Below are 13,847 nucleotides of genomic sequence, written 5' to 3'. Positions count from 1 at the left end.
CCGTGTTTCTAATATATTATTAGTATAATCCGTCTGTATTATTTTTACAGTAATTTCTATTTCTGTATTTCTTTATTTTTTTATAAACCCATTCACTGAAGATATTTAAATTTTATAGTTTTATAAGAATATTTAAAATTCATTTTTATTATAAATAGCTAGAATTTATATACTTACGTATATACACTTAATATACAAATGATTATTACTATATTGATATATATTAGTGTATATACAAGCCGTTTTTTCCTTGAAGGCTTAGACATACGAAAACTTTAATCCACGTCATCCTTATATAGACGACTTCTAATCACAAAAGCTGTCACTCACATATTTTGACACTCCAAACATTATCATTTTGTTTAACATTCTGGATCTCACCATCCCAAACCAACAATACACAGTATAAAATCAATTATATTTACTGTTTATTATAACACTTTCATAATTACTGCAATATTAAAGAATTATAATAAATTAAGTAATTACTGGTTTAACAGAAGACAACAATATAACAACAATTAAAGAGAAGTCTTCTAATATATTGAATTGGAAAACTATTATATTTATAACACTAATTATTGAGGTATATTTATTTTCATATATATATTTGTATAGGGTTAAACAATTTTACTTAAATATTAATAAGAGCAGCAACAATTGAAAAGAGACTAGGAAAAATCGAAGATTTAAGAAATACTAAGCCAGACAGAACAATTAACAACCAAACAACATTAATTATAACAATTAATTAGATTAACCGTATATACACAATAATTAGATTTGACTATCTATGCTTTTATACACAAAGAATGATTTATTTTCGTATACTGAAATAGTAAATAATTATTACTGACGTACCCACGAGGAGTAACGCCACCGCCGCCCTGCTACGTAGCCAAGAGAGAGAAGAGGGTGAAAGGGGAGAGCTCTTTATTGTCTTTAGGAAGCGACCCAAGCCTGCGCGGACACGGAGTCTCGGGCGCAGTTGTGTTAGGTCTGGCGCTGAAGTTAAGCCGTCGATGCTTCCCTGAGTCTCCCCCTAAATTGGGGGAAGAGCTCCGGTTAAATAGTCGGAAGTTGATATACTGATTCAGAGATCCCGGCCTTTGCTTTGGCGGGATCACCGCGCGAGCTGGCGCGCAGACGGATCGCCCTCGGGGCTCCCATCCGAGTGGTGGTGTCACCACAATTACTATAAAGAATATCCTCTAAATATAATGATTTATATTAATTTTACTGTTATACTTAATTTAAGATTTCTATATTTTAAGAAAATTTGGGTTCCTACACGTATGAATAAAATAAATAAAGTTCATGAATCAGTTTTACCATCAGATGGTATTCTTATACTTTCTATCTTTGAAATAACCCGAATTATAAATATAAATTATTTTATACGCTAAAATTTAAATTATTTATGGTATACTTGAAGAATATCTTTATATTTGGCATAATATGTATTATACACATAGATATAGTAATAAATTCAACAGAAAAATATAAAAGAAATAATCGAAAAGAGAAGAGTCATCCTTATTTCACAAGATTTAAATTTAGAAATAACCCGAAATCTACAAAACCAATTATTCCAGCAGGTGCACACTTACACAGCAATATAACAGAAAATCAAAGCAATTCAAATACAGGATATTTAATATCACCAAGTACCTCTAAACAGTCATTAAGTGATAGTATAAATGAGTGTATAAGTAGTAACATAAGCAATAACATGAGTAATAATACAAATAATAGTGTAGATGAATTTATGATTAATACTGGAAATAATAATGGAAATATATGTATTAATACAAGTGATACAGATAGTTATAGTAATACTGATGAAGTAGTAATAGATACATTTTCAGATTCAAATAAGTCAAGTAAGAATGTAGATATAACTATACCTAGTAATACAAGATATAATAAGACATTTATTTATTATATGAGTATGAATAGGTATATAAATAGAAATTATACTAGACAAGTATACAATATAAAGAAATTAGTACTAGTACATAATCTTATTTCATTAAATAATTATAATTTAATTATTAAAAAAGGGCATAATATAATTAAAGAATGGAAGAACAACTCAACTGTAGATGTATGGACACTAATTAAAAACATAAAATTAGACATTTATTCGAAAAATAGACTAATTATGTATATGGTTAATTTAGATAGTGATGAATTAAGAAATCCTGTATATTATAATGGTTTTTTTACTGATTTATTTAAATATATACAAGTACATGGACCATCAGTATACATTAATACTATAAGGAGTACGCATAATGAAATAAGTAATATTAAACAAAAAAAAGAAACTCTTGGAGATATATGGATTAATAAAGAAGTAAATGTATACTGCTGTTACTGTGGTATATCTAAACAAATAGTCATAGAAGTATCTGAGAGTGATACAGAAAAGGACATAAAGCTTAAAAAGAACATGAATATTATTCTCTATATACCAGAAGTATATGAAGACTTTTGTAAAATACCACTGAGGCTAATTAGTAAAATCTTTAAAAACCTTGAAGAAGAGTTAGATAATAAGTCTAATAGTATTACTATGGAAAATATATTTATTTTTAATTATATAATAATGTATCTTATAGGTGTTGTACAGGAGAATTCAGATATAATAGAAGAATCGTATAATATAATTAAAAAAATAGAGAAGTATAATAATAATAGTAAAATCAGCATATATGATTTCGATTGTATTGAAGTGTATACAATTGTTTGCAATGCGGTTAAATTGTTCTATGAGAAATTCCCGTATGTGTATATGCTATCCCACGAGGAAAAGAGTCTGCTTAGATCAAAAAAGTTCAATAAGTACATATACGCAGACCCAAATAGTAGATATAATAAAATCATGGGTGGACATACAGTTACGTCACAGAAGTATATTAAGCATTATGCTATAATAAATGAAACTATTGAATCAGAAAGTGCTCGTAATAAGTGTAAAATAATAATAATTAATGGTAACATACATATTAATATGGCATCTATTGAAATATCCATTAAAGAGCATTATCATGTGCAGTTTGTAGATAATGTAAGACACACTCTTGAAATCATACACCTTCCCTATTACTTACATAAAACAAAGAGTAATAAATTTATACTATATCAGATTCATAAGATTAAGAATATAATCACATACCTAAAATATGTATATGATATAGGGGCGGATATGTATAAGAAAAATCAAGGATATTTATACGCATTTAAGTATAATACAAATAATAAAGCATGGTCGTTAATAAGTGATACAGACGATTTAAGCAAAACAGTAGAACAAATGGAACGTACTGGGTATAATATAATATTTTATTATGTTAAAGAGAACATACATGAAACCAAATTCTATTTAGCTGAGTTTACATATCCATTAAGCATTAAAAATGAAATTAATGATAATAATATTAACAAACCAAGGATTCCCTTACTGCTTTCTGTGTTTATGTTTAGTGCTATTATTCTAGGACCATATGATATTAATTATATTAATAATGAAGTACCTAAGATAGAATCATATACAGATATGTATCCAATTGTGTATATGCATAATTATACAGAAATAATGGATAAGACATTATTGCCTGAAGAAAGGCCTGAGAATATTTCATATAGTGAATTATTACAAAATATCAGTATTAATGAAAGAAAATTAAACTGCTTTATTAAATATTATTACAGTGACTTCTTTATAAGAAATTCAAACGATTGGTACGAAGATCATCACTGTTACTGTATGAATATTAAACAGGAATTGATTAGGTCTAATAACAATTTAATAATAAAATGGCATACAAGGATATATGACAGTGTATATGAATATACAACATATAAATTTAATACAGATATAAAGGATACAAGAGCATTTATACGTAATAATCAATCTGTTCATGCCTCATTTATTGACATGTTAAACCGTAAGAATCCTTCTATGAACATGGCAATGCATGGGTACTGTATATATAAAAGTATAAATAGTAAAGAGTATATGTCTTGTCCCATGCTATGCCATATTATGAAAGACCTTTTAGGAACACTGAATACGTATTTATTAGATACGGCATATTCTGAAGAAATAACAAATAGGGGCAGTAAAGGTATAGAAAATAAGGATAGTGAAGGTATTCTTAATCAAAGTATACTTAATCAGTTAATTATGCATTACAGTTTTATTCCAAATGATGTTTTAAATTTCATTCACCTGGATAATTATGAAGATATTAAAAATGCTTTAGATGGGGTTATATCTATAAGGAATAATAATTATAACGGGTGTAAATATGGAATTCATTATGATATATTATCTTGGTATATTAATAAAGTATAATTACTTAATATAGAAACAACTGTTATTATAGAAATTATAATAATTGTAAGGCATAAATAATATTTTATTCTAATAAACCATGCTTATATTACAATAATTATATTTAAAGAATTTTGGTTATTAAGCAGAATATTAACATAAACATATCTGACAGATTTATTATTTAGGGTTATATCGGGGTATGCTTATTTTCTATTCTTTCTATTCTCTTTTTTATTAGATGTTCTTAAACCTTGCCTGCCTTTTTTTACTTCTTTAATTTTCTTACCAATTCCTTCTTCTTTCATATCCACTGCTGCTTCTTTCTTGGCATGATCTACACTGTCTGATAAACTATATATTAAATCGCTTGATATGGAATACTCGTCCATTTTTAGATCCAGCTTAACTTCTAGCTTACGGAACTCTTCTACATCATACTGTGTTACAAGAGTGATCGAACTGCCTGTTTCACCTGCACGGCCTGTTCGGCCTATACGGTGTATATACTCTTTGTGGCCATCTGGCATGTCGTAGTTTATAATTATTTTTATGCCTTCCATATCCATGCCTCTTGCTACTACATCTGTTGATATAAGTACAGAATATCTTCCTCTTCTGAACATTTCAATAGTTTCTGTTCGAACTTCTTGAGATTTGTTTCCATGTATGCTGCACACAGATTCATCTAAGGACCGAAGCATTCGCTCTATTTTTTCTGCTGTAATGCATGTTTTAACAAATACAATGCACTTTCTAGAGCCTAGAGACCGAATAATGCTGTATAAATAGACTTCTTTGTATTTCTGTGGGAGGTATACATATTGCTGGGATATGTTCTCAGGGATTCCCTCATCCTTTTGTACGTTGTATAATAATGGATTGTTCATTCTTTTGTTTTTAAATGCATTTACACGCTTTGTAAGTGTGGCGCTAAATAAAAATATATATTTCGGAGAGATTAGCTCTAATATTCCATTTATATCGCCATCAAAGTCATTGTCTAAGAGCCTGTCACACTCATCCAATACTAAGTATTTGAAAGAAGACAGAGTTATTCCTTTGGTGTTACGTAAGTGGTGGTAAATTCTTCCGGGTGTGCCAATAATAATATGAGGCCGTGCAGCCAGACTTTTCCCTTGAACAAGTAGATCTACTGCACCTATAAGCAAGGTAGTCCGTAGGCCTATTTCAGCACCAATATCAGATAAAACAGCATGCACCTGCTGAGACAGTTCTCTTGTAGGAAGAATTATCATTGCATAAAAGTACCTGTCATCATTGAGCAGTGAGTGCAGTATGGGCAATGAATAAGCCAGAGTCTTACCAGTTCCTGTATTAGATATAGCCAAAAGACTTTGCCGATTTTCAAGGTTGCTAAGCGTAAGCTTTTGTATTTCAGTGGGGTGAATAATTCCTCTTTTAGTAAGTTCTTCAACAAGCGAGCTGTCAAGTGAATAGCTTGAAAATGTTTTCTTCTCTTCCTGCATAAAACTACTTGTAAAAATTTTATGTCTCCGTTATATTTGTAAGCTTTTTCTATGATACAAATGCTAACAGACAAAACTTCATATTGTAATACACTTTATAACTATCTATCATACTATATAGCAGTCACTCGCAATAAAATAGATTTGACCTGCAAAACGCCCAATAGATGTGCTGAAGCCTTAAATGTGCACACCTCACCATGATTCAAATCTGAATATTCGGTTGGTTGCCAGGCAAAAAATAAACCAATAGGAAAAAGAAGTACAACCAACCAAAAGATGCATATTTTTCACATGAAAATATAAGAATAATATCATACCATCCCCTTAATGGAGTCGAATGAGAGAGAAAATGGAAACAACTCGCCAAGTTCCACGGGAGATGTATCACAGAAGATTAAGAAATTAGTGACTAACCCAATACAAACGCGAGACACAAAAGCAAGTGATGATTCAGAGAAAAGTGACGATGAGTCTAACCAAGAAATAACACACGGAGATAAAATAATTGAGGCTGTAAAAGAAGAAAACAAAATTAAAAAACAAAGAGAAAAGCATAAGAAAAGACAGCCCATGGATGATCTAGAAGAGGAGGACAAGTTTTCTTTCTTTGATACTCTTGGGTACATAGAAAGAAATTTAACTGGTCTATGGTTCTATACAGCAGTATTTGCATATGCAGTAGTTGGTTGTTTGCTTATTATGCTGTCTCCAACGCTGGTTATTTTATTAGAAAAGCCTGGTATGCCAAAGCTACTAATGCCAATCACCCAATACAAAGGGGTGACTTCTTCTCAGATAAACTTTAAGCTAGGGGTATTCTTCTGTGCTGTATTTCTTAGCTATCTTGTAATATATCTAATAATGAACAGACTGGTGTTTATCGTTGCAATGGTTTGTGATATGTTTAATCATAAGATAAGCAATGATGGTAAAATCATTCTGTTTATTGTTGATGATATAAAATATCTGATAACTGTTCTGATAGTGAGTATTTTCGGAATAATCCACTGTAATCTGTTCATGGAAGACTATTCTTTGACAAGAATGGAGGTTAAAGGATACGGTAGACTTGGAGGATATTCAATGTGTGCGGGTATTTTGTTCTTTTTCTTTATAGTGGAGAAGTTCTTCTTAAAGTTGGCAATTGCATACTGTGGGAATAATGTGTTTTCTGGAAGAATTGGAGATGTAAATTTCAAAACCTCTATTCTAAGGAGGCTGTCTATTTATGCACAAAGTATCAACCAAAGAGGAATGGGGAATATGAACGCCGATTCAATGGAGGGCATAGAAATAACCAACACATTCCTAGTGCACTTTGTTGACTTTAAAATTAAGTCTAAGTCCCAGTGTGAGGACATTGTATATGAAATACTGAACAGCATAGCAGCAGATGACAGTAACACAGAAAATAACGATCCAAACAAACCAGATGCGCACTTAAAGATGCAAATAACAATTGATAGCATACGAGATGCATTTGGCAATCAGTGGATGGAGATTTGGAGGTATCTAGAATCCCATGAATATGTAAAAGAAGTTGATGGGAATTCTGTTATTAGAGGAAAGGATCTTTTAAACCTTGCTATCTCTGTATATGGGGAAAGAATAGATCTCAAACGAACATTATACGACAGAGATAAGATTCTGGGAATATTAGACACAATCTTACAAATAGTGGCAATTATTCTTACTCTTATGATCAGCACGCCATTCATTGGATTTAATCCTATTAATGCACTTGCTGGATTTGTTCCATTACTTATGAGCTCTGGCTGGCTCTTTTCTGACATTATTAAGGATGTGTTTAATAATTTCATATTCTTATTGCATGAGCACGCATTTGATGTGGGCGATAAAATACTAGTTCATAGCAAAGAGTTCACTGTTTTAAGGATAGACCTAATGTACAGCACATTCACATCAAAAGGAGGAACAGTATGCTACATCCCAAACAAAGAACTAATAAAAGAGTCAATTTTTAACGTTCGAAGAAGTGACATACAGACAGAGCTAGTCGTCTTTATAATCAAAGATGAAGTAACAATTGATAAATTGAATGAGATCAAGGAAAAGATAGTAAACATACTAAAGAGCAAAGAACAGGACAGTAAAAAGAGAATTAGCATACAGGATTACGAAACAAAGAGTGACACCACAGTGATTACATTCAGAATTGAGTATCTGTGCAACTTCAGAGATCCCGAACCAAAGTTCACAAGAAGGCATCTTCCACTAGAGATTATTCAGAAAGCACTTGTTTCAGCAGGGTGTTCCTATGCAGAACAAAAAGCAGAAAGTACAGTCTAAAATAAAGGATACTTCTTATATATTATTTTTTCAAAATGTATTATTCTATAGTTATACTAAAATATAATAGCATATGTATTTACAATTATCACTGTTTTATATATTTATGTATTTAGTCATATAACACTGGCTAAATAACCCGAAATTCTATCACATACCATATGATATATCATTAGATTATCTGTCTATATATCACTGCACCTATCAATATACATCATACTGCATCATATAAATACTTTTTGTACATTTCTGTTCCCCTCTGCACATCTTCATCACCCTCTCTTCTTCTCCCCTCCTGCTCTCCTCATCTTCTGTTCTTATCTTATTGTATTAAAATTTTTAATCTTATTTATATTTTTAGTCTACTTCTTTTATACTATATTTACTTCTTGCTGCTATAATTGAATGAAGATTCTGCTGTATTTGCTAATAAAACTCAGATTGTCTTTATAAATATTATTTACATTTTATTTTTTTATGATTGACTTGTCTATTCTTAGAAATAAAGACACCCGGCAGCTTGTCATGGAAAGTGAATCTAACAGATTCCGTGGCACAAAAACAGCAGAAAAAGTAGTGGATATGATAGAAGAAAGAATAAAAATAAGATATGTAATGGAACAACTAAATAAAGAAATGAATAGTCTTACAAAAGAAGGGATGAAGTATTTTAAAGTAACAAAGGATAAAGGCTCACCAGAGGACAATGGAAAGAAACAAGAATTATTAGACAGAATAGCAGAAATAAAAGAAAAGAAGAGTAAGTGTGTAGTAGAGTTAAACACAAAAGAAGAAGAGACGGATAATATAGCAAGAGAAATAGGAAATATTCTGGATAAATCTGTGTGTATAGATGATAATGAAGATAACAATCCAATAATTGTACAGACAGAAAAGAGAACTAAAGAATTTTGGCCTAAGCAGTTATTATCATATGATTTGGTACTGGACAGATTGGGTGTAGTGGATACAGAAAGAGGGACTAGAATATCTGGGCACAGAGGGTATTTCTTAAAAGGTGCGGGTGTTATTCTTACACAGAGTCTTATACGGTATGCACTGGATTTTTTACGTAAGAGTGATTATACGCTGATACAAACACCTTTTATGATGAGGAAGGAGTCAATGAAAAGAACTGCACAGTTAAGCGATTTTGATGAGCAGCTATATAAAGTAGAAGGCGGGAATGATTTGTACTTGATTGCAACCTCTGAGCAACCACTCTCTGCGCTGCACGAAGGTGAGTGGATAAAAGAAACAGAACTACCTATTAGATACGGTGGATATTCCACTTGTTTTAGAAAAGAGGCAGGTGCCCATGGAAAGGATAACAGAGGTATATTCAGAGTGCATCAGTTTGAGAAGATTGAGCAGTTTTTAATTACTGCCCCAGAAGAGAGTGAGGCAGAGTTTAAGAAGATGGTTGATAGATCCAAGGCATTCTATGACTCACTTGGGCTGTCTTACAGAGTAGTGTCGATTGTTTCTGGCGCACTTAACAATGCAGCAGCAATTAAATACGATTTAGAAGCACTCTTCCCCGCCTCAGACAGGTATAGAGAGTTAGTTTCATGCTCTAACTGCACAGATTACCAGAGCAGAGACTTAAATGTGCGGTACAGGCCAACTGAAAGCAATGAGGAAAAGCAGTTTGTGCACATGCTGAATGGAACACTCTGCGCGGTGCAAAGAACTCTTTGTTGTCTTGTGGAGAACTATCAAACAGAAGGAGGAATAATGGTGCCAGAAGTTTTAGTTCCATATGTGGGAGAAACCTTTATTCCATTCATTAGAGAATAATTTTCAACTATGTACTATTTTTAGGATAGAAAACAGCTGAAAAATGGAAATGCATAAAAACAAGATTTGTTTTTAAAATAACCAGATATTTATTTATTTGAGTACACAGTAAACAGTTTATTACTAAAAATTAGTCTGAATCAGGTGTTTTTTTGTTTTTGTTCTTCTTTGTTTTTGTCTTTCGCGCAAATAGCGATTTTTCTCCTCTTTTTAGAATTTCTGCATGGGACAGCTTTGAATTTCCTATTACGGTTAGCTCCATTTCCTTATCTGTGATATTTCTAATGTACTTCTTGAATGAAGCAGGCCGTTCCTGCTCTGCAATAGCAAGCAGCTCTTTTATAATCATTCCCTTCTTAGCAGATCCGGGTAAAAGCCTGCACTTCTTTCCCTCTAAGTATTTGTATGGGCCCATAACAGGAATTGCAAATTCAATTTCTTCCTCTGATGCTGGGTTAGCAGTGAACCCAGATACTTGTCTGTTGTCATCAGATATTTCTATTTCTTTGTCTTTTAGCTTATACATAATGCTAAACCCATACTCTAGCTTTGTTGGGTGATAAAATTCCTTTTTACCTGTGATCATGAAGCTCCCGTGTGTTAAGTACTCACCAGCTGGAGCTGTTTTACTGACTTGCTCCCCCCGAACACAGTAAACTTCTGTTATAGTACTGTTTTCCCAGGCCTTTGATAGATGCAGAGCCATTGCAGCTGCTACTTCTTTAGTGTGCACAGTTGCATTCTCCCCAACGATTACACTTGACCCACCCCTTACATCAGCATGAAAGTAATAATCTGTATCTAGAAGATGCTTTTTAACTAAAATTTCATTCTGCTTTGAGTCTCTTCCTGCCAGAATTAAGTCTGAGTCTTTTGTAATAAGCCATCTAAATTTCTCAAACCAAAATACATTCCTGTCAATTTTTTCAATTTTCTCTATTCTCTTGGTTACCTCTATTTCTTTAGTCCTACTCTCTTCAAGAGCAACTCTGGTCTTTTTCAGCTTTTCTTCTATTTTCTTAGCTTTTTGGTAGAGCGCATTTATCTGCTCAAATATAGAGGCAGTATAATCAATTGTAACCAATTGTTTATCTATAATTAAATCAACCGTTTTCTTCCCAAAGTTGGCCTTTTTAATGATTTTTGCCGTTGGGTTCTTATCCTTTTCGGATTCTTTAAACCGCTCAAATTCTTTCTCTGAAAGACTTGCTGCATGCGCTGCTTCAATTACAGAGATAACATTCTTTACTTCGGCCTGGTTCTCTGAAAGCAGCTCTGCTTTAGTCTTCAAAATTGTCATCTCATCAATTTTTTTGTGTAGGTCTCTCTCCTGGGCCTCCCGTATCTTTCTGTGCTTTTTCTGCGATACAGTTTCTGTTATTTCTTGTACTGCAAAGGCTGCGTCCATAGCACTTCCAAACCCATCAAACTCCTTGATTTTCTGGCCTGGCTGCGGATGCTTTTCTTTCCAAGCTGAAAACATAGTTGGCTTCTCGCCATCATAGTATACCACACCATAGTTTCCAACACTTGTTAGCTTATTGAATATCTCGCTGAAGAAAGAAGTAAATACCTTAATAAACTCAGGAGAATTGTTTTCTAATTCTTTTTCTATATCACTTAGAAGTAGTGGCCTATTCATTCCCAGCTCTTTCTCAAATACTTCTGTCATTTCAGCAATTACATCATCTACCACACGGCCAGAAAGGGATAAAAAGTTGGATATTTTCTTTTTTAATGTATCACCCTTTACATAGTTAAACCTAGCAATGTCCAATACTAGCTCTGGCTGGTTTATTAAGTACTGCCCCTCTTTTACTACACCCAGATGCTCTACTGGCCTTAAAAGGTTTATTATGTTTAGTTCTTCGTCTGTCAGAATTATATTACCATTAGCATACATTTCAATAATCAACAGCCTGCATCCTTTTCCTGACCTAATCTTTATTACAGCAATTCTATCAAACCCCAGTTGTGTCACTTTTTCTACTCTATAGTTACTTATTTCTCTCCGCAAGTACAGTGCTAATGGCGTTAAATTCACTTTTTCATAATTTTTATGCGTCAAATGAAATTTGCTTGGTGGGTCTATTAATAATTGTTCTTTGTTGCTAAACTTTATTAAAATCGCCTTTTTACTCGTGCTGTATACTGTCTTTATATGGCACCCATTGATTTTCTCTAATTCATTCACTCCCGCTCTAATGTCTAACCAAGAGAGTCTTCCTTTCATATAAAAATAATAAAAGAATATTTTAAATCCTCGGGTTAGAAAATAAAAACGGATAACAATAGAATCTGCCCCAATCGCCCTAAAGATGCATAGCTTGCAGTTGTTCAGTAATAATTAACCTAATAATTTATTTAATTGCTATTTAGTATGCATAGGTTATCTAATGTATTTAAATTATTCTTATTATAATGATTTGTCTGTATTTACAGTGTATTAAGATACGCATTAATCCACTTCTTCCCCTGTGGACTCCCTTGAATATTTGACAAAAGAGCTGCATAGTATAAAGACTCTGAATAAATATACCAAATACACGCAGTACAGTACACAGCCCAACAGAGAGAAATAATCAATTTTGCGTGGACATAAAACTCATGTATTTTTAATGATGTAATAAGAATAGTCATAAGCAATGGAAACAAAACAATTGTTATAATAGATAAAGATGTCCTCGCTGTTGTTCTGCCGCTGTGTGTAGTACTAAATGAGCTTATATATGGGTAATCACCCATTGCTTCTACTTCCTTTATAAATTCAACCACCTCATCAGGTTCTTTCTCTAAAATCGTAGAAATAACAACAATTGGTGCTATTCCTACTTTTCTATAAAATATTATATTCATAAAATATTTGCTGCCAATGTCTTCTAGTATACTCCTTATTATAGATATTCCACTTAATACGTTAAAAAACACCTCTCCCACTGCAGAAATTAAATTTATCCCTGCCATAAATATTATTACACCAATATTTTTTAGAATCAATTTGGATACCAGCCGATAGCACTTCTGTGAACCAGAATTAATTTTTAAATAAAATGCAATTACACAGGCGGACATAAATATGTATAATAAACAGTAATAAGTGAATAAACAGTATAAATTCTTAAATATAAATGATGAAATAGGAGCATCCATTGGACAGACTGAAAGAAATACAAGTAAGGAGCTGCAGAATATGAATAAAAAATTAAACACATAGAATAAGAAGTGAAAGTCATAAAATACTGAATCTCTCTCGTCCATTTCCATTTCTATTGATATTGACAGAATGTAATTCTCCACTGGAAGTCTTGGTAAGTATGGTACAATTAATTTTAGCAAATACTCAGAATATATTCCTATTTGTACTAATAAACTTGCAAAGAATAGAATACTGTAATACTTCCCTGTTATGCATAAGTGTGAAATAATTGATAGAATTATTACATCGCATATTGCTATAATACTTAGCAATTTACTCACAATTATATTGTTAATTGGTCTAGTATGTGCTATAATAGAAGGGGGAGATTGAATATACACAGAAAAAAACACGAATGTTGTAAGTATTAGAAAAATGAATGAGGGATTGGTAATCATGCTAAATGGAACAGCAGAACAAAAATCTAAATAAACTGACATGGAAAAGTTTACGGTTGCAATTCCGTAGTAGATCACCCATGGAAATGTATTTTTTAGTTTTTGAATCTGTGAAGTCTTTTCTATTTGCATAAACAAAATAAAAAAAATATAATGAAATATGCGCAATATGAATTGCGAAATTAATTGGTTGATATTCAAGTGATTATTGTGCACGGGGTATAAATACTTGATTGGTTGATTTTTTTGTATAATGGTTTAATTAGCTGGTTTTTATTGATTTCGGGTTATTTGTTATGTTACTTATA

At 32.1% G+C, this 13,847-nt stretch overlaps 7 protein-coding genes across 7 annotated transcripts; 4 read left to right on the top strand and 3 right to left on the bottom strand.

The window, feature by feature from the left end:
- Nucleotides 1-1,220: 1,220 nt before the first annotated feature.
- On the top strand, nt 1,221-1,406 carry NEPG_02360 (uncharacterized protein; the record flags this gene model as incomplete). The annotated part of the gene is made up of 1 exon (XM_013204733.1): nt 1,221-1,406. The coding sequence occupies one exon, from the start codon at nt 1,221-1,223 to the stop codon at nt 1,404-1,406; it is 186 nt and encodes a 61-aa protein (XP_013060187.1).
- A 14-nt stretch (nt 1,407-1,420) lies between these two features.
- On the top strand, nt 1,421-4,363 carry NEPG_02359 (uncharacterized protein; the record flags this gene model as incomplete). The annotated part of the gene is made up of 1 exon (XM_013204732.1): nt 1,421-4,363. The coding sequence occupies one exon, from the start codon at nt 1,421-1,423 to the stop codon at nt 4,361-4,363; it is 2,943 nt and encodes a 980-aa protein (XP_013060186.1).
- A 151-nt stretch (nt 4,364-4,514) lies between these two features.
- NEPG_02358 (uncharacterized protein) lies at nt 4,515-5,832 on the bottom strand (the record flags this gene model as incomplete). Its single annotated transcript, XM_013204731.1, has 1 exon — nt 4,515-5,832. One exon carries the CDS (start codon nt 5,830-5,832, stop codon nt 4,549-4,551), a length of 1,284 nt encoding a protein of 427 aa, XP_013060185.1. The 3' UTR covers nt 4,515-4,548.
- A 330-nt stretch (nt 5,833-6,162) lies between these two features.
- Nucleotides 6,163-8,145, top strand: NEPG_02357 (uncharacterized protein; the record flags this gene model as incomplete). The annotated part of the gene is made up of 1 exon (XM_013204730.1): nt 6,163-8,145. The coding sequence occupies one exon, from the start codon at nt 6,163-6,165 to the stop codon at nt 8,143-8,145; it is 1,983 nt and encodes a 660-aa protein (XP_013060184.1).
- Nucleotides 8,146-8,622: 477 nt separating this feature from the next.
- Nucleotides 8,623-10,055, top strand: NEPG_02356 (seryl-tRNA synthetase; the record flags this gene model as incomplete). Its single annotated transcript, XM_013204729.1, has 1 exon — nt 8,623-10,055. The coding sequence occupies one exon, from the start codon at nt 8,623-8,625 to the stop codon at nt 9,943-9,945; it is 1,323 nt and encodes a 440-aa protein (XP_013060183.1). The 3' UTR covers nt 9,946-10,055.
- Nucleotides 10,028-12,178, bottom strand: NEPG_02355 (uncharacterized protein; the record flags this gene model as incomplete). The annotated part of the gene is made up of 1 exon (XM_013204728.1): nt 10,028-12,178. The coding sequence occupies one exon, from the start codon at nt 12,176-12,178 to the stop codon at nt 10,076-10,078; it is 2,103 nt and encodes a 700-aa protein (XP_013060182.1). The 3' UTR covers nt 10,028-10,075.
- A 142-nt stretch (nt 12,179-12,320) lies between these two features.
- Nucleotides 12,321-13,671, bottom strand: NEPG_02354 (uncharacterized protein; the record flags this gene model as incomplete). Its single annotated transcript, XM_013204727.1, has 1 exon — nt 12,321-13,671. One exon carries the CDS (start codon nt 13,669-13,671, stop codon nt 12,382-12,384), a length of 1,290 nt encoding a protein of 429 aa, XP_013060181.1. The 3' UTR covers nt 12,321-12,381.
- Between the last annotated feature and the right edge of the window lie 176 nt (nt 13,672-13,847).

The sequence above is a fragment of the Nematocida parisii genome, assembly GCF_000250985.1.
Source record: "Nematocida parisii ERTm1 unplaced genomic scaffold supercont1.6, whole genome shotgun sequence".
Lineage (NCBI taxonomy): Eukaryota > Fungi > Microsporidia > Nematocida > Nematocida parisii.
Note: the sequence above shows the minus strand (reverse complement) of the source record. Positions and strands in the feature narration are given on the sequence as shown.